This window comes from Urocampus carinirostris, chromosome 3, assembly GCF_059441175.1.
Source record: "Urocampus carinirostris isolate Australia breed hairy pipefish chromosome 3, RoL_Ucar_1.0, whole genome shotgun sequence".
Classification (NCBI taxonomy): Eukaryota; Metazoa; Chordata; class Actinopteri; order Syngnathiformes; family Syngnathidae; genus Urocampus; species Urocampus carinirostris.
This window is the reverse complement of record NC_142351.1, coordinates 49695704-49719400: the sequence shown is the minus strand read 5'-3', so window position 1 is coordinate 49719400 and position 23697 is coordinate 49695704. Positions and strand designations below refer to the sequence as shown.

The 23697-nt window shown below is 38.6% G+C and overlaps 1 protein-coding gene across 20 annotated transcripts in view; it reads right to left on the bottom strand.

Annotated features, from left to right (window-relative positions):
• Positions 1 to 3313: 3313 nt before the first annotated feature.
• The window catches only part of cacna1db (calcium voltage-gated channel subunit alpha1 Db), a 112382-nt gene continuing 91998 nt past the window's right edge, over positions 3314 to 23697 (bottom strand). For all 20 annotated transcript variants that reach the window (XM_088332219.1, XM_088332223.1, XM_088332227.1 and 17 more), the window contains 10 exons: positions 22800 to 22936; positions 21070 to 21186; positions 19680 to 20110; positions 18238 to 18264; positions 17041 to 17184; positions 12590 to 12747; positions 11769 to 11878; positions 9791 to 9925; positions 6859 to 7035; positions 3314 to 6591 (listed from right to left, as the gene is read on the bottom strand). In XM_088332219.1, the coding sequence (XP_088188345.1) occupies positions 6310 to 6591; positions 6859 to 7035; positions 9791 to 9925; positions 11769 to 11878; positions 12590 to 12747; positions 17041 to 17184; positions 18238 to 18264; positions 19680 to 20110; positions 21070 to 21186; positions 22800 to 22936 (1718 nt within the window). In that variant the 3' untranslated portion in view covers positions 3314 to 6309. The remainder of the gene's footprint in view (positions 6592 to 6858; positions 7036 to 9790; positions 9926 to 11768; positions 11879 to 12589; positions 12748 to 17040; positions 17185 to 18237; positions 18265 to 19679; positions 20111 to 21069; positions 21187 to 22799; positions 22937 to 23697) is intronic.

Below are 23697 nucleotides of genomic sequence, written 5' to 3'. Positions count from 1 at the left end.
TATATATATATATATATATATATATATATATATATATATATATATATATATATATATATATATATATATATATATATATATATATATATATATATATATATATATAAATGTTTCCTTTTTCTTTGCTTGTTTTTTTTTTCTTTTGGCCAATAAAATGACATGCTCAATTATTTTTTCAAGACTTCTTTCCAGAACACACTAATCTGGTAACAGTTTGCTTTAAACCAATTGTTCCGTAAACAAACTTATTTCTATATCCATTCAGCTTTGACTTATCTAGTCAACGCACGTGCACAGGAAAATGTAGGCCTATCAGTTTGTTTTACTTTCCAATTTGCTCGGCCACTTCCTGTTTGTTACAATTCACCTTCCGCGTGAAGGCAATCTAAAAAGTCGAAGGTCTCGTGACAAAACACGTGACTGACTTTTAAAACACGTTATTTTGTACAAATTGAATTGCAATTGTGTTTGAAATAAAAATAGATAAATTAATAATAAATAAAATATATACATTTGGAGTCAACACTGTCCCCCCAGAACTTGAACATCTGCTGCAACAGGTTTTAGTTTACATTTTTACAAAGAGAATGGACTATTTCAACAAAAACTGCAACTGCGTGTAGAATATGAGTTAAGAAGCAGTATCCAGCTGTTTTTATCCATCTGTTGGGGCGTCCTTCTTTTTAAGAGTTGTGACTTTGCATAAGCTTCATTGAAAGCACATGTGTCAAACTTGTGGTCCGCGGGTACATCATTTGAAGTGGCCCGCAAGAGCTTAAAATGTCTGAGCATTAGACATAAGATCGGGCCTAGAAAATTCCAGCCCCGACCCGGCGCGCAAGCATTGAAGCCAGACCCAGCCCGAGCCCAACCACTTAACTTGATTTAGGGGACAGAGCCAGAAGAAAATCAGAATTTTTATATTAGGTTTTTTAGAATATGGGGCAGGAAGGGTGATTTTGGCCAACTACGCTAGAAGCTAAATACAACGCCAAATGCCCACCCACCCACTTTTCTGGGTCTGACAGTGCCACAACCGAGTGTGCCGCCAAACGTGCTCGAGAGGGAGATGGAGTCTCGTGGATCCTCCACAAAGAAAAAGAAACAACAGAACCAATGAAGTATCTACTCTTTATCTTTTTCTTTCACTCTCTTTTTTGCAATGGCTATGTATGCAGCAGTAAGCATGAATGACAGCGTATTGCAGTTTTATTGTTTACTCTTATTTTCTTACCTTTAATGACCAGTCTTCTGTTCTACTTCACCTCTTCAAACACATCAAGTTGACTCTTTAAAACAATACATGCAGCACAAATCACAATCAAAGTCAAGTTCACTCCTGCCTCTTGTGCCATCTCTCTCTGAGAGATGAGATTGACACGCCTGAAATATACTGTTGTTAGGATATCGTCTCATCTCATCTCATTAGCTGCACAGCTTATCCTAAGTAGGGTCGCGGGGGTGCTGGAGACCATCCCAGCAATCATCGGGCAGTGGGCAGGGGACACCCTGAACTGGTTGCCAGCCAATCGCAGGGCACACGGGGACAGACAACTCACTCGCTCAGTCACACCTAGGGACAATTTGGACCGGCCAATTCACCTGAAATGCATGTCTTTGGAATGTGGGAGGAAACCGGAGTGCCCGGAGGAAACCCACGCAAGCACGGGGAGAACAGACAAACTCCGCACAGGTAGTCCGGTAGCTGGATTTGAACCCACAAAGGAGGTACCCGAGACCTTAGAACTGTGCCGCTCACGCACTAACCACTGCGCCGCCGTGCTGCCCCTTAGGATATGTTGCTGTAGGTTATGTTGCAAAAATTGTCAGGTTGGTTTTAATTTATGAGAAAAGGAATTGCCGTAGCCTTTGCTCTTGTAGTGTTAAATGTGAGAATTAAAGAGATTGTCATTTAACCACTATCTTTTGTTTTGCCAAGCTATAATTCGTAACTGAAGATGAACACTTTATTCATTTTAAGAATGTTGAAGCAATTGCTTATTGAAGGTATTCTAGTTAACATGCAATAAGCCAGAAAACTTTGCACTACATTCGAGCTGCTACACTAGGTTTAAACGAAATATATATATATATATATATATATATATATATATATATATATATATATATATATATATATATATATATATATATATATATATATATATATATATATATATATATATTGTTGGGAATTAAACCATATTTTACAAATGTAGCGTTTTCCAAATTGTTCGAATTAGTTATCTGACTCCATTAACCAAACACAAACATTATTCTCCTACCAATGCGTGCTCTTTTCTTAATTCTAGGGAAACATATTGACAAGAGACAGGCATTTTCCTACGGGGGCAGATCCTGTCTTTTTCCGTCTTCAGTTTTTTTTTTGACACGTCGGGGCATCGGCCCCTCCCATGGGGGCGTGCTGACTCCTCCCCTGGGCGTGCTTACCGGTGCGTCACAAAAAAAAAAAAAAATATATATATATATATATATATATATATATATATATATATATATGGGGTTTTTATGGGTTATTGTTCTATCTTCGTTATTCATTATCCATTATCCGTTATCGGTCAGTTCATAATACGCTACAAAGCCTAGGAGCCGGGACTCTTACTCCCTAAAGCCTTGCTGCGGTCCCTGGCATTTAGTCCATGCTCCCTGGGTCCTTCATTAAAGTCCACAGTTCAAAAATCACAGCCGGCCTATATATATATATATATATATATATATATATATATATATATATATATATACCTGTATATACCGGAGCCATATCCCCCTAGTGGGAGGTGGCTAGAGTCAAGAACACATTCCAGACTCTTTCTGGGAGATTGATACAGAGGAGGGGATTCCCAGCCCCCTCGCTCAACCCAACTGATGTATTGGAAGTCATTAGGTGACAAACCCCCCCAGTTCCAACCCCCAATGCCGAGCGCCAAACAGGGAGGCAATGAGTACCAATGTTGTAAGTCTTAGGTATGACTCGGCCGAGGCTTGAACCAGCAACCTCCCAGTCTCGGAGCGGGCGCCCTACCCCCAAGGCCACCGAGCTGAAAAATGAAATAAAAATGAAATTAAATAAGAATGTTAAAGTTGAAATCCTTTTATATTTGTAAAAAGGAAATTATTTGAACGGCCTCTTATTTTTTCCCCAATTTGTTTGTTTTTTTGTTTATTGGTGCATGCTCGTGAACCCAAGCAAATTGAGACTTTTTATTGAATGAAAAACAAAATTGCTTACTACAAAAACTGATTTTATTTTCTATCATTCCCAAAATGAATACAAACGTGTGCTACAACAAAGTTGACACCAATGTAATCTTTTTATTGTGTACAACAGGTAGAGAGTAGAAACCTTACCATACAATATTTAGCAGACAATTTAAAACAGTGGGACAATACAAAGCATAAAAAAAGCAAAATAACAAATATGAACGCAGTCATTTGCTTCGTTTGTTATGTTTCCTTTTTTGGTTGTTGTTATTCTTGTATAGTAATTTTATAGACATATTACCCTTTCTTCATTTTATGATCAGTTTCTAGCTTTTTTTCACATGTGGCTTAAAAAGAATAAAAATGACACCTGAATGTAAATTCCTGTTTGGCGTACCATTGTTTTCAGTCTGTTTATTTAAGCTTTAAGACAATCTGGCGTCTGACCTGAATTTACCCTGTGGGAACAGTTGAATGATTTACCCTGTTTATCGTAAATGGGAGACTGTCATTTCCCCAGAGACAGTTAATGAAATATTTCTCATGCACAATGGGCTGCTTGCATTCAAACGACGTGATAATTTTGCAGTCAGGTCGCCGTCAAATTTGTAGCAATCCTGAGTTGGACAAAATAAAATTCTGGAAAATAATCAATTTATGTATTTCAAATTTCAAATAAGCCCTTCATTTGTACATTAAAACATAACTCTACATGAATGGGAGTTAAAACGTGATCTGAGATTCAGTAGTGTTGTTGCTGCTATGTGGGAATACGTCAAATGTTGTCAGAATTTAAATTATTTGAAGAGGTGTGAGTGACGGAATCAGACATTCCACTTTAGAGGTGATTCAAAACTGGAAAAATAACAAACAATCCCAAAACAGTTGTGAGACGGTTGTCATTTTTTTTGCCTAATAGAACAATTTAGTAATCTGAGACTAGAGCCAATTCAAATTTTTTTTGTAAAACAATTTAGTTCAATCCAAACATTTTGCGGCAATTTACATTTTTAACTGTTTTGCAGGTACCAATCAACAATTTCACACCTCAGATTAATCATCTTTAAAGCCCCATTGTGTATTCTTTGACCTCCAGATGGCAATACCGTCTAATGTGAACGAAAAATAGTGCCACAGCAAGCAGCAAGACAGCAAACCTTAGGTATGGACTCCCCTTTGTGAAAAAATACAAGTTTCTCGACCTATGATTTCTTTATTGTAAAAATTAAAATCGGAATGACAGTTCTTGTATTTTTTTGCCTACAATTCAAATCAATGTTGTTTTTTTACTAAAGCTGAGGCTGCTCTTCTGTTTGGAGATGTAGTGTGTACTGTGTAGTGGATGTAATGAAGTTTTTTGTACATCTAGGATGCACTAAATAGGACACACCCAGGGCAGTCATCTGCCAGATTGTATCATCCGTTAAATTTAAAGGATTCCTTCTTCCTGACAAATGTATAGGTGGTAAAATAAGAGCAATAATCTTTTTTGGGGTGTGTGTTAATTTTATAAAGCATAATTGTTCTTGTTAGCTAGATTTTGGTTATTCAATTACTGGACTGCACTGCACTGTATAGATGAAGGGTCTCCAACGCGGTGCCCCCTTAGGACAGCTAAGGTGCTCGCAGACCTCTTCTGAAATTAGCTAACCTGTGCAAGGTCATTGAGATTTTCTAGTAAAATAATGTTTTTAGTGGTTGAGTGACTCTATATAGCACTACTACAATAATGAACCTGGTAATAACATAGTAGCAACAGAGTAATGACATGATGCATTGTTATTTTAGAAATGCATATCAAACTAGTAGCCCTTTGCGCTAATTAATAATAAAAAGTGTCTCTAAGCTTGAAAAAGGCCGGAAACCCTTGGTATAGATATTGTATAGGTTTTAGGTTAAGGTTAATAACAAAAATTCATAATAATGAATTTGTAGTAACCAGTGAAAATCTGCCTTAACTTGAAAATCCTTTAATCAGGAACTGAAAACAAGGTCAAGACTTTACACAGAATTAGGCTTTTTGTTTTTTTGGGAGTACCTGTAGCAGCAAGATGGCTTTCATGTTATATAAAATAAATACACATTTCACCACCAACAAATAGTTTTTTTAAATGCAGTTTTTATGACATGTCATGTACTTTTGCTTATTATTCAAATTAATATTGTTTTTTGTTCAATGGCGTTATTTTTTTACCACTTGGAGGCCCTTAACAATACACAATATCCCTTTAATTTTGGATATTTATCAAAATGTCTTTAAAAGTCAGACAAATGAACACTTCTTCAGTTTAATAATAAAGATGGCAAAGCTTAAAAAAATGCTCAATCTGTGAATTGACCAATCGGGAGACAATGAAGAAACTCACTCCTCTGTATTGACAGATTAACATACATAGTAATTGAGGAACACATGTTTTGAATCTAGCTGACCGAATGCTAAACGACACACGACTCTAAAGTTGACCCCAAGTGGAAGTAAGATCTTAAGCTGGAACCGAAATTCGGGTCGGATCTGACCTAAAATGTCAATTATTACATTAAAGTTCGGGCTGCGCTTCTCTCTCAAACTTTTTTTAAAAAATGTTATCCACCCGTCATTAGTTCTATGTTTCTTTTTCTTTGTGGCAATCGAGCGTGTGCTCGGATGCACAGTCAGAAACAGAAAGTGGGCGTGCGGCAGACAAATAAAATACGATAACTCGAGTTTGCTCCGAACTCGGTCCCTCAAATCAGGTTAATTGGCCAGGCTCAGGCTAGTTTGAGCTTTTATAGTCTTTGGCCCAGCCGGGCTGGATTTTTACCTCTAACCCCAAGCAATGAAATCGATACTATGATCAGCAGCCACGTTGTTGTCAAAGCGAATTCAGATGATTGACAACCGTCACTTCGATACAATTCAAAGTCACACAACATCAAATATGTTTTCTCCTCCCAACATGTGTTTTCTTCTGAGGTCTGCATCTGTTCATGTTCTATAAACATCAAACAAGGCACTTAGTTCATAATTCGTCCATCCTTTCCTTGTTGAAAAGCAACAGAATGTCAGGAGGAATAAATAAATAAAACCAAATCCAGTTTGTGTTGTTGCTATAGCGACGAGAGGCAAATCATCTCGTCCGCCAGGTCTTCCTCCCTTTTGGCGGCCCCGTACGTCTCTTCGTCGCTATAGTCCCGAGTGTTGAGCGCGGCGGAGTCCGGGTTGGCGGCCCCGTCCCCGCCGGGGTCGGCCAAGCTGCCGTTTAGCAGATTACTGGCGGCGCTCTCCATCTCGTCGATGGTCATCTCACAGGCGTCCGCTATCTCCTGTTTGGTAGCAGACACGAACTTGGGGTCCTTGGCGTATTTTCCAAGACCTTCAGAAATCAATGCCTGAAACAAAACAGACACGCTCTTGCTTCAGTACATGTTTACGTCAATGCAGCAAGCAGGTAGCATAGTGGGTTCTATCATTGGCAGCTCAGCGGACAAAACGATTAGCACGTACCGTTGCCAATGCAAATGCTAGCTTAAGTAATTTACCCCACTGACATGGGTGCTAAACTTAGCGGCTATTTTGAAATGGCCATGGGTTTCAAATAGTTGAATTAACTGATTTTTTCTCCTCACTTTCACACCTTAATAAAAGGAGACACTTACGGCCTCTACTAGACTGCTGGCGCTGCCTCTGTCGTGCTGGAGACGTAAGCACGTCTCGGCGGGAAGCACAAGTCTTGATGGCGATTGGCCACGACTTGGAGCGCTCTCAGTGTACCACGAACTTCTTTTTACCGATGCTGGGATGTTTCCCATACTGCCTGAGCTCCTCCAATCCACCTGAAGACAGAAACCGAAGTCCATCCATGTGTTCTGCAAAATTTTCTGTCAAGTCAAGTCAAGTCATGTTTATTTGTATAGCCCTTTTTCACAAAGAGTCTGAAAGGGCTGCACAGACCACAGATTATTGGAAACCACAGACTATTATTACACCATCCCCTGATCTAAAACCTACATGAGGGTAAAGAAAAACTCAAAAAACCTCAACATGAGGAAAATGAAGAAACCTTGAGAAGGGACCGCCCATGAAGTAATCCCCCTTCCAGGATGACCAGGCTGCAACGGATGTTGCAATAAGAAATAATACACAAATATCGTCAACATAAAATATTGGCGACATTGCTCGTGCTAGATACAGGGACTGCAGTTACTCTTTGAGCCAGATTTGGCAGTCATGTGTAAAAAAAGCAAAAACCTCCACCTTGCAAAATAAAGAGTGGTCAATAAGAAAGGTTCCATTTTGATGATTCAGGTAATTGTTTTTACATACAGTAATCCCCAGTGGTATCGCGGTTTCGATACTTTGTGTATTTTAAATTGAATTGTCTTTGTATTTATGATATTATTGTATTGTGCATTGTGTTCTGCAGCAGACAGCACACACCAAATGCTATGGCCATGACTGTCTGTGTGAGTGTGATATGCTGGTGTATGCCTTCAGTCAAATAGCCGGTTTGGGCAAGCGCACAAGTGTCAACCCAAAACAAACTGCCAAGCACGGCTACAGCTTCATCTAGCAACTCATCAATTTAATCGGACTCTAAGAAATTTTTAAGAGCACAAAGAAATGGTGATCACCAGTGGGTGCCTTGTGGATTGTTACCGGGTCCAGCTTACTGCTACGGTTGCGTAGGCTGCGTAATAACTCTCTTAAGATACCCTTGCAGAGCCTGTATATCACCAACGCCAGAGTCATTACCCCTGAAAAGGATGACCTGGACCTAGAACTCATAGGAAACTTCCTCATTCGGGAATGATGTATTCTTATCATCACAGAGACCTGGCACAATTCGAGAATACCTGATGCCAGCATGCAGCTAGGCAGCTGCTCTCTAAATCGCTTTCTTAAGGCCCGGTCACACAGCCTTTCACAGGCCTATCGCGGCTGAATCACGGTCAGAAATTTCTGCCCGTGAAGCAGACGCTGTTGGACGCTTTGAGATCGCGATACAGACGAGATACAGCCATGCTTCACACGCGGTAATAAATTCTCACGCGGTTGGCCGAGCGAAAAAGTTTTGCGCTGCTCAAAACTTTAGACCACGGGTAACCGCGGGCAGCACACGTGGTACACACGAGGTAAAGACACGGTACGAATGTGCTAGGACGTGCTACGGCCGCGGCCAAGACGTCGTTACACGCGGGTAGGACGCGAAATTTTAGCGGGTAATTGCGGGTGGAGCACGGTCATAGCATGTTTGTTCTGCGCCTGTATCGCGGTGTTATCACGTGCATTAGCGTGTGTACCGCGTGTAAGCACTGTCAAACGCGATGCAGCCGCGGTTACCCGCGATAAGGACGCGCAACAGTTGCCGGCGTCTGTTTCGCAGGCATACCACGGGTAAACAGCGGGTTTAACCAATTTTGCACATTTTCCACCGCTTCTGCTTCACGGGCAGAAACTTCTGGCCGTGATTCAGCTGCGATACGCCCGTGAAAGGCTGTGTGACCGGGCCTTTAGACTAAAAGGAGAAGCCCTTAAATTTATTGTACTTTTGTATAATGACGGTAAGACCATTAATTCCACCATTAATGTTCTGTGTTTTTACTTGTAGATCTGCAGTTCTTATTGTGTTACAGTTGTATACTCTCAGTTGATAGGGACGTCATCACAAGGTAAATTTGAACCTTGGGGGCTTATCTGTGATAACCGAATTAATAGTGTATTTCCATTATTCTTCACCAAGAACTTGTATTGTGGCCCCTTTATAAACAAAATTAATTCATTACCAGATCCAACATGTATCTAGAACTTCCCGTGTCTCAATCTAATTTTTCCTTCAAGAAATCACTTAAAACTCACTGGGTTAAAACACGTCCTGGAAAATCTCTGCTCGTTTTCCTTTATATGCTATTTTCACTTTCCACAATATACCTACAACTTTTTTAAGCACGCCAGAAAACCCAGCTTTTTCCAAATTCCATCTTGTTGAACTGTTTTGACGATTGACTTTAGTTTGAATAAATGTAATTGTGTTTTATCAATCAATGTGTGTGTTTTTGACCGAATTAGTAATCCATCGTCATGAAAGAAGTCTGTAGTTGCTAACATAGGTGAACAAGTGGTGGTGAAGGAGTGAGTGAGAGAGGTCGGGGAGGAGTGAGGGAATACAAGAGACTTTTGATAATATGTAAGGAATTTACGTACACTTAAAATTCAAGTTACTGTAAATTTAAATGAACTTAAACTATTTTCTTGCTGCATTCAAATTGTTTTCTTTCTTTTTTGCTTTCACTGTATACTGTCTCCATTTTTACAATTCCTCACTTTATTTTGCCCATTAAGTTGGACAATTTCACTTTCTAAAGTTTTTTTTGAAGAAACCTAACCAGGGAGATTGGTCTCTGTATGGCAGGAAATGCTCTGGTAACTTGGACGAACTGATGCTGACAGTGAACGGTCTTGAGCACTCGGCCCTCTAGTGGTAGCGTCTGGAAATTCTCGTAACTTGGACTTTCTCTGGCAAAGACATTTCATATTTCAAGTTTGTCGTACCTAGAGTAGTATGTTAAAGGGGCAACTGTATAAGCACACCTGTATGAGTGGCGTGTAGCAAGGTGAAGAATCGTAAGCAAGAGGGGAGGCAGGAGGCGTGGCCCAAGACACGACCGACCGCGTAGGAGAGAGTCGTTTGAGTTTGCTGGCATCCAAGCCAGCCACCGCCATAACCTAAGGATTAAAGAACAACGTATGAAAAAAAATCTAGGGCTGCACCAGTTAGTCGACATCGTTGACAAAAAACTATAATAGAAGTAGTCGACAATGAAATCCATTGTCAGACACGCTTTTCCAACAGGGTGAGGCATCTTATATGATTTTGATTTCTGTTGAGAGTTGCTCATGTGCAATATCCTCTCTGTCTCGAGCAGTAACATACAGGAATAATGATGGCGTGATCATCAAGGACATGTAGATAGATATATAGAGATAGAGATATATATAGAGAGAGAGTTAGAGAGATAAAGAGATAGAGAGATAGAGAGATAGAGAGATAGAGAGATAGAGAGATAGAGAGATAAAGAGATAGATAGATAGATAGATAGATAGATAGATAGATAGATAGATAGATAGATAGATAGATAGATAGATAGATAGATAGATAGATAGATAGATAGATAGATAGATAGATAGATAGATAGATAGATAGATAGATAGATAGATAGATAGATAGATAGATAGATAGATAGATAGACAGATAGATAGATAGATAGATAGATAGATAGATAGATAGATAGATAGATAGATAGATAGATAGATAGATAGATAGATAGATAGATAGATAGATAGATAGAAGGATACTTTATTCATCCCCATAGGGAAATTCGTACTTCCAGCAGTATCCTTGTGTTAAAATAATAAAATGAAAGATATAGAAAATACAAAAATACCCAATATGACGTGTTGACATAGAGTACAGTATTAAAATAGTGCTACGGAAAATACACACTGTAATAAAAATAAGGTAATGTGCAAATGCGGGGGTGGGGTTTAATGTGGGATTTTAGTCCCCCGGGTGGAATTAAAGAGCCTCATGGCATGAGAAAGAAATGATCTCTTCAGTCTGTCCGTGGAACAAGACTGTGACAGCAGTATGTCGCTGAGGCTTCTCTTCTGTTTGGAGATGATGCTGTGTAGTGGATGTAATGAATTGTCCATGATTGACCGCAGCTTGTTCAGTGCACGTCTCTCAACTACAGTTGTCAGGCTGTCCAGCTCTGTGCCCACACCAGAGCCCACAACTTCTAAAATTTGGGAGCATTTTAGCCTGGATACGGCGATTCAAAATACTGTATGACTTGCAAACTTTGCAAAGCAGACTTAAAACATCATGGAAGTACCTCTGTGATAGAAGAACATTTCAAGAGAAAACACATCGGACAGTTAAACAAAATGGAATCTGACTCGCCTCGGCAAGATCCAAGTATCTTTCAAGTCTATGCGGTTTTGATGACATGGATTGTACAGTTTATACGTGTATATTTCTCTGTAAAAGAGAGCTTGAACGTTATACCAGTTTATGCCTGACAAACATGTCGAATTAGATTCATGCAGTACAAAGAAAAAAATTTCAGTTATTAAAAACGCACATAATATTTATTTTGTTTCTTGTTCTAGGGCTGCTAATAAGCCTTCTGTTCATTTACAGGAATGAAAAAATGTTTTCTTGAATTTAATGTTTTATGTAATTGCCTGTCCCTAAACAATGGACAGCATGTACTTTTGTCTATATTGACTAAACACTGGGCCAATTTTTTTTAAGATAGGGCATTTTTATTTATTTATTGTATAATGCTTCAATACATTCAATAAAAATGTATTATTTATTGTACCCATCTTTTATGTTAGTTATCATTTGCCACCGATTTAAATCAACCTCATGCTAAATCTAAGGAAACATTTATAATTATCTGATTATTCGACTAATCGTTTCAATAATCGGGGATTATTCGACTATTAAAATAGTCGTTTGTTGCACTTGAATCAAAACAATAAAAATGATTTTCCGGGTTACCTGTTGTTGCAGCAAATGTAGCGGAAGAGCTGTGCAGGAAGGAGAGGGCGGGTCTTCATCCTCACTACTTCTGCGGAGACACTCAAAACTGAAAGTGGGTCTGTTGAGGACTAAGGGAAACACAAACTTGATTGAGAAAATATCTTGTGAATCATTCTCGATTTAAATTCTAAAGCTGCATCATACTGAAGAATATCTTAATAAGACATAAATATACATTTGTTGGCATGGATAGGGATGGGCGCCACCAGGCTTGCCCAAGACACACCACAGGAAATGATAATTATTTTTCTGCCTTTGAGAAACATATAGAGTTGTCTTGGAGCACCCTCTTGCGGTCAACATGTTAACTCTTTGTTGCTAAAAGGAAAAAGAGAAAGAAGCAGAACTTTGACGTCAGCACTGACGCCAACTCTCAAACGCTTGTTAGAAATCCTATTTCGTTTTTGCGTTAGACAAAGATTTTCCATAAATATGTAACTTATTACTGCATGATATTTGTTTATGGTACAATTTTGTACACAATTACGTACCCTTGTTTAAAATGTTGTTAGCATGTCTTGGCTGAATTATGTAACTTTATAGTTAGCTAGCTAACAGGACCTTTTTTTACTTTGTTTTTATTTTTACGGCAACCTTATACGGGTAATGGTGGAGACAATTATCCAAATAAACGAGCGAAGAAGGGAAAAAACTTCAGAGCGTTTGAAAGAGAGTGTTTGCGAAAAGTGTGTGTACCAAATTAAGTAAAGACTGGGTGTATTTAGGAAGGTTGAACCAGGAAGTAAATCTCTCTCAACTAAGGTAGCTTGGTGTGTCACCTTGCGGTGATGCTGAAAGCCATCGCCGTGGCGACTGCCTGCTCTCTTGGTATATGGGCTGCTGGTCATCGTCATGGAAACAATCAGACTGATGCTCTATGCTGGAGACCTCCACATCCAAATCAGCCTCCTTGGTTTGAAACTTTTTTTTGGACAACCTGTACAAAGAAATAAGAAAATAGTTATTAGTGAGGAATTTACAATTTTTTAAAAATGACCAATCATAAATATCACAATTAGGCATGCACCAAAATTAATATTTGGTGCTGAAACCAAAAATCCAAAACTTTTGCCGGACAACCAAAAATTAGAAAAAAATGAAATACTTATTTCGCACTAATTTTCTAAAAAAAATATTAAATGATAAATAACTGGCAGGCATATACTACTAGATGCTAATCGTGATTGTCACTGTTTTATTGACTAAATTCTCATAAAACAATGTGCTTTAAAGTTTCCAGTCAGACAGCAAATTCTTTCGGGAGTAAAACTTTCTAAAGATCTAAAATACAAATAACACAAGCAAGTCCATTGCACTTTGGGTAAAATGGCAGGTTATAATGAAAAAGAAATGGTTTGTAGCTGCTACACTGCAAAATCACGCTCTCCTGCTGTTTTAAGTACATATTTTGGGGCCTTTTCACGTTTAATGGACAGGAGAATCAATAGTGACAAGAAAACAGGAGAACAAACAGAAATGGATTCAAGTTCGCATAGTCTAATGCACGGGTGTCAAACAGGTGGCCCGCGGGCCGGATTGTTGTAAAAAAAAAAATTTGCATTTGTAGAATAGATTTGCATACATTTAGAAAGAAATGTAGAAAGACTTGCTTACAGTTGGGAGAAATGTTGCTTACATCTCGGGAAGGTCTCGGCAGACGAATTAGTATAAACAATCCTCCTTAAGGGAGGACAACAGATAACGGCAAAGGGCAAGGTGACATAAACTGGCATTAACTTAAAAACACTTCCAAATAAGGACGGAACCCTGGGCATGTACTCGTGAAAGGGTGTAGCATGAAAGGGGGTTCGGGCCAAAACCGGGTACACGTGCTATGTTGAAACTATAAAGACCCACGCATATCTGAGATTCGCTGAGTTTCTTGTTGAAATTGTGTATCAATAAAAAAGAGCTCCCTCTGACGTCATATGATTCCTGTATTCTTTGAAAAGACGATTTCTCGACCTATCTTCTTCAACAAATTGGTCTTATCTTCATCAAACTGGCGCCCAACGTGGAGAGAATGTTTGTTCTATCATGTGGCCCTCGAGTTAAAATGAGTTTGACACCCCTGGTCTAATGCAACAGGCGCATATTTGCCAGGAATAATGTTAATAAATTAATTTCATTCTGAATACAGCTTAGCACAAGCCATTTAACTGCAGAGGCAAAAAGACTGAACGTCTCACAAAAAGTACTTGATTATTGTAGGCAGATTCTCTGTTTTCAAGGAACATTTTATGTACGCATCTTTTTCTTACCCTGATTTTTCTCTAAAATCTCCTAAATGTTTATAAAAAGTACCTTAATTATTCACTTTAAGTGTTTGCAATCATCCATCCATCCATTATCTGCACAGCTTATCCTAAGTAGGGTCGTGGGGGTTTGGAATCATGTAACCCTAAATAAAATGCACTTCATGTATTATTTTGTGTTTTAGAAAACATTTGGTGACAAACATGCTCAATTTTATTCCTGTGTGGAGTCTGCATGTTCTCCCCATGCTTGCGTGGGTTTACTCCAGGCCCTCCGGTTTCCTCCCACATTCCAAAAACATGCATGTCAGGTCAATTGGCCGCTCCAAATTGTCCCTAGGTGTGAATGAGCGAGCAAATTGTTTGTCCCTGTGTGCCCTGCAACTGGCTGGCAACCAGTTCAGGGTGTCCCCTGCCCACTGCCCGAAGCTAGCTGGGATGGGCTCCAGCAACTCCACGACCCTACTGAGGATAAGCGGTGCAGATGATGGATGGATGGCTGGATGCTATGAAATCAACTTCCTTAAGAGGTGTATGCCGTAAAAATATAAAGTTATTTTTTCTTTAATCATTTCCTAAACCACACTAAATTAATTTCATCAGGCAATTAAATGTAATGAATTTATATTTTTACATGCTATTTTTTTCAAATTCTACATGTCCCAGTAGAAATTTTCCACCCTGTTAGAAAGTGCTGAATTGCCCCCGGAAAAGGACTATAATTCCATAAAAGCCATTAACGGGGAGGACATCATTTGACTTTGACGGGAGTTTAACTATGGAAAAAAAAGCTAGCTTCAACTTTTACTCTCCTTACTTTTTATTTTACTGTGTTATACTTGTATAAGGCACTCTTAAAAATATCTACCTTTTTAAGACAAATTATGGAAAATGTTTATTGAGTTAAATTTTCAAAAACAAATATCAGATTTAGTTATTAGAGTTATGTTAATCTGTTGAAAGTTAGCTTTCTTAAAGTTGATCAGCCAAAGAGCTAAAGCTAGATTAGCTAAAAATAAAAAAAAATCCACCCCTTGGTCTATGAACCTAATTGGTTGGAGTGGGGACCTAACAGTGGGGGAAATTAGGTCGGGGAGTGATAATAATAATTATATTCTATATTATTAATATCATAATAATAATATTGATGTTTAGATGTACGTGTTTATGAACTAAATATCTTTTAAAAATAAGTTTTGGAGTAAAATGTTGGTTAAGAAGTGGCAGCCAAGAGGCCCATGATCACTCTGGATAAACTGGTCTACAGCTGAGGTGGGAGAATCTGTCAGTAGAACAATCAGTCGTATACTGCACAAATCTGGCCTTTACGGAAGTGGCAAGAAGGAAGCAATTTCTTAAAGATATCCATAAAAAGTGTTGTTTAAGGTTTGCCACAAGCCACCTGGGAGACACACCAAACATGTGGAAGAAGGTGCTCTGGTCAGATGAGACCAAAATCGAACTTTTTGGCAACAATGCAAGACATTATGTTTGGCATAAAAGTAAGACACAGCACATCACCCTCAACACACCCTCCCCAAAGTCAAACATGGTGGTGGCAGCATCATGGTTTGGGCCTGCTTTTCTTCAGCAGGGACAGGGAAGATGGTTAAAATTGATGGGAAGATGGATGGAGCCAAATACTGGACTATTCTGGAAGAAAACCTGATGGAGTCCGCAAAAGACCTAAGACTGGGACGGAGATTCGTTTTCCAACAAGGCAATAATCCAAAACATAAAGCAAACGCTATAATGGAGAGGTTCACCAAAAAAACATATCAGGGTGTTAAAATGGCCAAGTCCAGACCTCAATCCAATTGAGAATCTGTGGAAAAGTGCTGTTCACAAACAATTTCCATCCAACCTCAGAGCTCAAGCTGTTTTGCAAGTAGGAATGGGCAAAAAGATCAGTTTCTTGATGTGCAAAACTGATAGAGACATACCCCAAGCGACTTTCAGCTGTAATCACAGCAAAAGATGGCTCTACAAAGTATTAACTCAATGGGGCTGAATAATTTTGCACACCCTCTTTTTGTTTTTCATTTGTTAAAAAAGTCTGAAATATCCAATAAAGTGTGTTCCACTTCATGATTGCGTCCCACTTATTGTTGATGCTTCAGAAGAAATTGCAGTTTTATATCTTTATGTTTGAAGTCTGAAATGTGGCAAAAGGTCACAAAGTTCAAGGGGGCCAAATAGTTTCGCAAGCCACTGTAGTATATTTTAATTTAAAAAATCATGACACCAAAATGTTGCAGCAGAAAAGCATCACCCAATTTTAAGTAGTTCAACAGTAGTGGGTTACCTCTGGAGGGTTAGCATGTAAACATTGAGGTTTTGCTTTGTTTGTATATTTCGTTGTTGCCAACTAATATTTGTATGTTACTTGGTCCCTTTAATTGTTATTAAATACAATCCCTCGTCTTGCGCATCCCTGCTTCCAGTTCCTGCGCCCCCCACATGGGTCCATCACATCCAAAACATTACACTTATTTCTTTTCCCCTTGTTTCCTGTCTTTTTTCTCTTTTCCTCCTCATTTTTTCATATTTTTCTCTCCTTTCCTATTTTTCTTTAGTTTTTTATTTAGAATTTGTTTCTTTCATTTTTTTAAATTATTTTTCCTTTTTTCTTTCTCTGTGAAACTGAGAAAACTGAGTGAAAACAATGTTTAGTTTGGTTACTTTGAGTCTCAGTGGTTGGCCTTTTCCCTTGTGCTTTTTGCACATATTTGCAGAGACATCAAGTGGTCAAGTATTACAGACTGTACCTTTAACAAATGTTTTTGAAATTATTCCTCGAGTTACTCAGGTAGCTGCTCAACCAACAATCGCTCCTCTTTTATTAGTGGTAACCCTAAAGCTTTTGAAATTAAAGCATATAACTGGGAGTAACTGTTTTTATATAAAACTGTTGACAATTTTGGGTATAGTATTGTGTCAATATCAAAGCAAAGTACCCCAAGTACTGCACGTACCTGTCCCTGGTGTGCATAATGTCATCTTCATGGGACTCATCGTCACTATAGTAGCACTCTCCCGACCCTCGCTCCTGATCACTGTCAACTTCATCTGCTTCGGACTTAGGAACGGCGCGCCGACGACCCTTGCCAATCTCTGATCTGGTGAGCCAAGATCAGTTCAATACACTCAAGTCAAAAAATAGCAATTAGTTAGCTATTCCTGTCTTTTTCCAGACAAAACAATCACAATCATTGATCTTAGTCCATGCCAATGGTAGCTATAGAAATTAACTTTTGTTGCCTAATGTTGCCATTTGTTGCTAGTGACTACACCAGGGGTCACCAATCTTTTTGAAGAGTTTTTTTTTGTTTGTTTTTTTGGGTTACTGATTTACCGCAAACGGCTACCAGTTTGATATGCATTTCTAAAATAACAACTTATCATGTAGTTACTATGTTACTATGTTATCTTATCACCAGTGATGTGCAGAGTCAGACTTACAAATAATAAAACTTTTAGCTAACTTGTAATTTTTTGGCAAAGCAGGAAAGCAAATATAGTGTATACTGTATAACCTGTGGCATAAAAAGTTTATTTTTCCAGACCTCAACTTATAAAGTCTGTGCACTTTTTCTATTGAATGAAAGTATAAATAGATTATAAAAAATCCATTATAAGAAAGGCCACGCAAAGGCTTGACTTAGTGTTAGATTGCTAATACTATCACTAATTCCATTATATGGGGATGAGGCAAGCGCCAAATCAGAAATTTTGGTCACACTTTCGCCGTCTGACATGAGGTAAGTGAATGCCGTGCCACACTCTGCAGATGCTCAGCACAGTAATACGATACACAATCACTGTATTAACAATATTTGTTATGTAACGTGAAACTTCAGTGATTTTGAACAAGAAAATCCAAAAGGTGTGAATTAACATTAGAAATAACTTTAACACTAAATGAATACAAACAGTTAATATACTTTTCATTTTCTATTTCTATGATGACTTCTTGTCACTGCTTATTACCTGCTTGTTGTTAGTTAACCACTGAAACAATATAACAGTGAGAAATCAAATTTCCTAAATTATTACAAAGAACCACTACTATTGCTATTGTCAGAACTACCAAGGAGTTCTTACAGGACTACCTGGTGCCTACAGACTCCATGTTGGTGACCTCTGGATGAGACAAATGTAAAATACAGTACCTGATATAGGCCTCGTAGCAGTGCCTTCTGTTTCAAATGGAGGTGTTCATGAGGTCAGGGCAAGAGAGAGAGATAGAGTCCAGACAAAAAAAAAAACAGTAATGAGTTAGAGCTGGGTTGTATAGGAGGTACCGTACCATTTTTTTTAACCTGTAAAAAGAAGACAAGATTTGGGGACCACTTATACTCAAGGTTTTATCAGTATCGCAAAACATTGGTTGCATTGGAAATTGAACCCTGGTTGCAGCGGTGAGGAAGTTGAATTCTAACCACTGGCTCACCGGTGATTTAGATGACAAAGGAGAAGGCATTGGGATAATCTCATAATCGCACCATTTTGTGCACCAGAGAAAAATGCTAATTTTGTTGTGCATTTCACATGCTACAACGACAATAAATGTGTCACTTACAATGCTTGGAATGCAATAGAAGGAAAAAAAAGATTGTCATGAAAACATGTGAAACGCACAACAAAATAACTATTTGTCTCTGGTACGGTGACTAAATATTCTGGAGGCCTAATGAGATCAAATCGACTGTCTTTTCATGTACCAGTGTTTCTCAACTGGTGTATCTGCATCCAAAAGTGGTTTGTGGGCCTGTTTTCAGCAGAAAAGAAGAAAAAGGAAAGGGTCAATCACACAGTAGACAGTGATAATGCCCCGCTCAATCTTTTTACTGATCTGTCAATTAGCACCGCCCCATTTTTGTTTGACAGGGACCACAACTTATTTTATTGTGGTTTTGACCTTTTTATTTCCTTTTCTGTCAACAGTTACAGGGCACAAGAAAGTTAGTGATAAGGGTAAGGAAAAGTGTACAACAGTGACATCAATCATTGAGTTCAGGAAGGAAATTATTGCAAAATATGAAAATATTGTATGATTGTCTGCGATTAAAACACTGCTTAATGGTACAGTAAATAGTTATAAATGTTATAGCTTCTTTACCGGCATATTAATCCTTATTATTTACACAGATAAGTGATTATCATCGTTCAGGTATATGATTTTTTTGGTCACGATGACCAATTAGTATCACCTGTGCCCGCCCGTTTGGCACCAGCCACTGCGGGCTACCTGATTGGTTGCCCGTCCTTTTTAAGCTCAGTCCTTTCACTCACCTGTTGTCAGTCCGTCAGCAAACATCTGTTTCTACAAGGCAGGTTGTCACTAGGGTGGGTTCTCAAGTGAGGCCAGTCGAAATTCCATGGTCTATACCACTTGTGGCCCAGTGGGTAGAATTTGGTGCTCTCATCACTGCGACCAAGGTTCAATTCCTGTTGCATCCAACTACACAACTAAGTTTTTACAACTATGTTTGAGCTCAAGTTTGAACTGTAAGTGAAACAAAATTTCAGACAGATTTCTAATAAAAAAATTGCGGTGAACATAGAACATGAGCGCATGTTCTACATAAATTTTGGTAAGAAACAGGCTGACCTCATAGAGAGCACTTTCCAAGGCTTGATGCGTGAGGAAACTGGCGAGCCAATTTTTGTGGGCTGCCGTTCTGCAGCTAATAAATCTTTCTGTTGCTTTACCCGGGGCACAGACAGCAGCATTGGCACGTTGGCATTGTTGAGGTTGGCGTTGGAGGGTAAGGGCGATTCTTGGTGATTGGAATTCAGGCATGAGTACTCAAGCTGATGAGAGGCATTGTGATGATTCTGATGATTAACATTTTGGACAGGGGACGAGTTCATTTCTGTCTCTTCGCTGATATCAGTGTCTGTCAGGCCCGTTTGGGCCGCTCCAAGTGAGGTATTGAAGGAAAAGGGAAAAATCTGCAGGGGACGTTGAGTGACTGTAGTCGGGTGGGTGGAACCTTGCAGGTTTGGGTTGACGTGGTTGACAAATAGGCCGCCGTTTCGCTGTAAAGAGACAAACGGGAATGAAAAGTCCTTAAAAGGTGGGCTGTGATTGGTCTTGGGATTACGTAAATGTTAGGATCTGGTACACCGACTTCCACTAGAGGGCGCCAACCGGCTTAGAAACTCAAGGGTTCCATTTTTATGCTCATCTTTGGTTGTGTCACTAGTAGTGAATAGGAGGCAGCTCACACTGGGGAGGGGGCATGGATTATGCAGGAACAACAAAATCATTGGGGCAAACGATATCACAGAATTTCCGGTGAAAGAGTGCCGAATTTTGTTTTTTTATGGATGTAAAGTTATTTTTGCAATACAGTTATCCCTCCATTACTACAGGTTAAAGCTGGGCAGAAACCCCCGCAAATTGTCAAAATCAGCGAAGGGGAAACCTTTATACATTTATTTATTACTCAAGAACAACCCCGATTTACAGGCTCAAGTATTTGTTTTTTGTTTTTTTGTATTTGTCTGTCAAATCATAATTTAAAAAATAACTTTGCAGCTTTATGAATTTAGGACCCAATCCACTTTACTTTACATGATACTTTGATGCCATCATGTGGCTGTTATGGAAAACTGCATTTATTTTCTGTGCTACGGAAATCAAACATTTTTGCACCAAGGACCCACTCGTGGCTACTGAGCAGGTTTGGCAGGTGGAGAGGTCCAGAATTGTTGGTGACCGAGAGCATGTTCCTCTGTTTAGCCAATCACATGCAGAACACAATGCACGCTAAAAATCCGTGAAGCAGTGAACCAACGATAACTGAAGCGCAATTGCTTTTCAAACAAGGTAAGTAGTAACCGTAACTAGTTACTTTTTTTCTTAATGCGCCCAACACAGGCTAAAATAGTAACAGTTTATGACTAGCGGCAGTAAAAATACGGTAATTTATATAAATAACAATAAAGTAAACACATTTTTCACCTGGCCGTAGGGTATATAAAATGTAGGCTACCCTGTAAATGCCTTCGTCCTCCTCCTCCGTCAAATCTACAAGGCCCTCGTCCTGCAAGTCACATGATATGGCTCGACGGATCTCAGGTCCTATGTCGTGCAGCGTGCGGAGGCCAGCCTGTAAATATATTTACATATTACATGTCATAAATATACAAATATATGTTTGATTGAGTCTGGCTTCACATATTTGCAACACAAGAAGCACCGCATTAAGGCACTTGCATTTATTTAACAGCAAACCACCCAGACATTTACAGAAATAGAGAAGACAAATTTTTATTATAGGAATACTATTTCAATCATGAAATTGTGTTCTGCAGATTAAAAGGACAGTGTGTACTAGATTTTGCCGTATTGTGTTTTGTAACAGAAAACGAGTGCTAAAAAGAAAAATGCAAACTACAGAGACTCAAAGTGGCCAAAACGCACCATTTTATTGCCATTGTTTGGGCCAACCTGTTTTTTGAGCACCTCTAGCAGCAAGATGGCGGACAAACATTTCAGCTTCTTCTAGTAGAGACTCATGTTATGTCAAGTAAATGAATAGTTTTGACCTTTAAGTATTTAAAAAAGCATGTTTATTTAACAGATCATGTATTTTTTACAAAATGTTTAAATTAATATATTTCTTTTACCACCAAGAGCCACAAAATAATAAACACTGCCCTTTAGGTAAGCAAATATTTGATTAATTTTACATTAGAGGATCATTCTGATAAAATAAAATGATTTTCCGTATAAAAGAAAAAGAAACTAAAAGAAACTAAACTAAAGAAAATTTAAAAAACAATTTAACATCACTACTGTAGAACAAATTAATTAGAATGCAAGTTACAGTTGTCAAAACTCACCACGCCATTTGTAGCCCACTATTATTTCAGCAGTTTTCATGATATTGCTCCTAAAAATGTGTTGTATGCACTGTATTGATTTTTAAATAGCAAAATACAAATACAAATAGAGAAAAATAGAGAGTGAGAGAAAGAAAAAAAGGAGAGAGATGAAGCGTGGCACAAGAGGCAGAAGTGAACTTGACTTTGATTGTGGTTAGCGCTGCATGTCTTGTTTTGTGTCAACTTGACGTGTTTGAAGAGGTGAAGTAGAAGAGAAGACTGGTCATTAAAGGTAAGAAATTAAGAGTAATCAATAATACTACAATACGCTTTCATTCATGCTTACTTGACCCTTACAAGGTCCTTCCTTTTTTCAGTATGTCTGAGAAGAGGCGTGCGTGGAATAATGCCTACAAGCAGTTTGCCTTTACTGTGCAAAGTGGTCCAGATTGAATTGAGAAACCGCAATGCATCAAATGCAACAAGGTGCTATTCAACCATCCAAAATGCGAGAGCACTTGGAAACATTCCATGAGGGAAACGGGGAAACATCGACTACAAAAGACTATGTAGCAAAGAAGATGAGGTTCCATGATAGCCAAGCTGTCGAGTTCTGGAATCGTCTTATCTGGTAGGTAAGCTAAACAATTAAGGCAATAACCAAAGTCCAGTGCATTTGAGTTTGTTTTCCAACCAATTATGACTTTTGTGGGTGGCTTATCATTGTACTTGGGGCAAAAAAACCATATGAAATTTTAGAAATTCAGAGGATTAGGGGAAGTCATAAAGATAAGTTATAAAAAATAAAGTACTTAAAAATGTTGAATACATTAGGTGATTCATTTGATAATCAATTAGTTGCCAATGAATTAGAAAGACTTCCGCCAGCACTTACCTGCAGGGCCATGGTGCTGTTCATCCTGTCGAATGAACGCCTACCTACAAGGCCTTTCTCTTTGCGCCTCTTGAACTTCCTGAAGTAGTCCTGTATCAGGAAGGTGGCATAGAACTTCCCCACTGTTACCTCGTCATCTGAGTGAACAGACCACACAAAGCCAGCTCTCCCCAATCAACACCAAAGGCGCAAAAATGCTCACATCCGCTCTGTGGGTGCAGCCACAGCGTGTGTCCAATCAATGGTGGAACAAATAATTCCTTGGAAATCACTTCTTGACAAGACTTCTTGTCTTGTATCAACTCACCATGCTACAAATAATATTGAATTGTGTCCCAATCATAGTGTATGGTAAGTGATTAATAATGATTGTCCTATTAGCTGTTGACCCGCTGTTTTTATTTGCTTGTGTGCCCTAAAATAATTTTCCCATGGATTAAATACATTTTAAAACAAATCAAAATTTCGAATGAGTCTGTGTATGTCGTATTTGGACATTCTTCCATTTTTATGTCTTCATAAAATAAACAACTATTAGAAGCACATATTATTTTAACAAGACCTACATGCTGCAACATCAAATATTTGTTTTAATAGAATGTCATATGAGATATTGTAGGAATATAAGTAAAAAGAAGGCTCGGGTTCCTAATTAAAAAGTAGCGTTTTGGGGGTTGACAATATCCTCAGTTACTCTACACTAGGGGTGTCCAAACCTTTTCCTCTGCGGGTCACATAAATAGAAAATTGATTTATGTATTGATCGATTGACATTTCTTACCCTTTTGTTGATCCAAATACAAGGTTACAAATAATTCAATATCAACAACATGGTCCCGTCACCTCAAAGTCTAAATATTTTTGTAGTTATATTTAGAAATTGGGGAAACAACAGCCA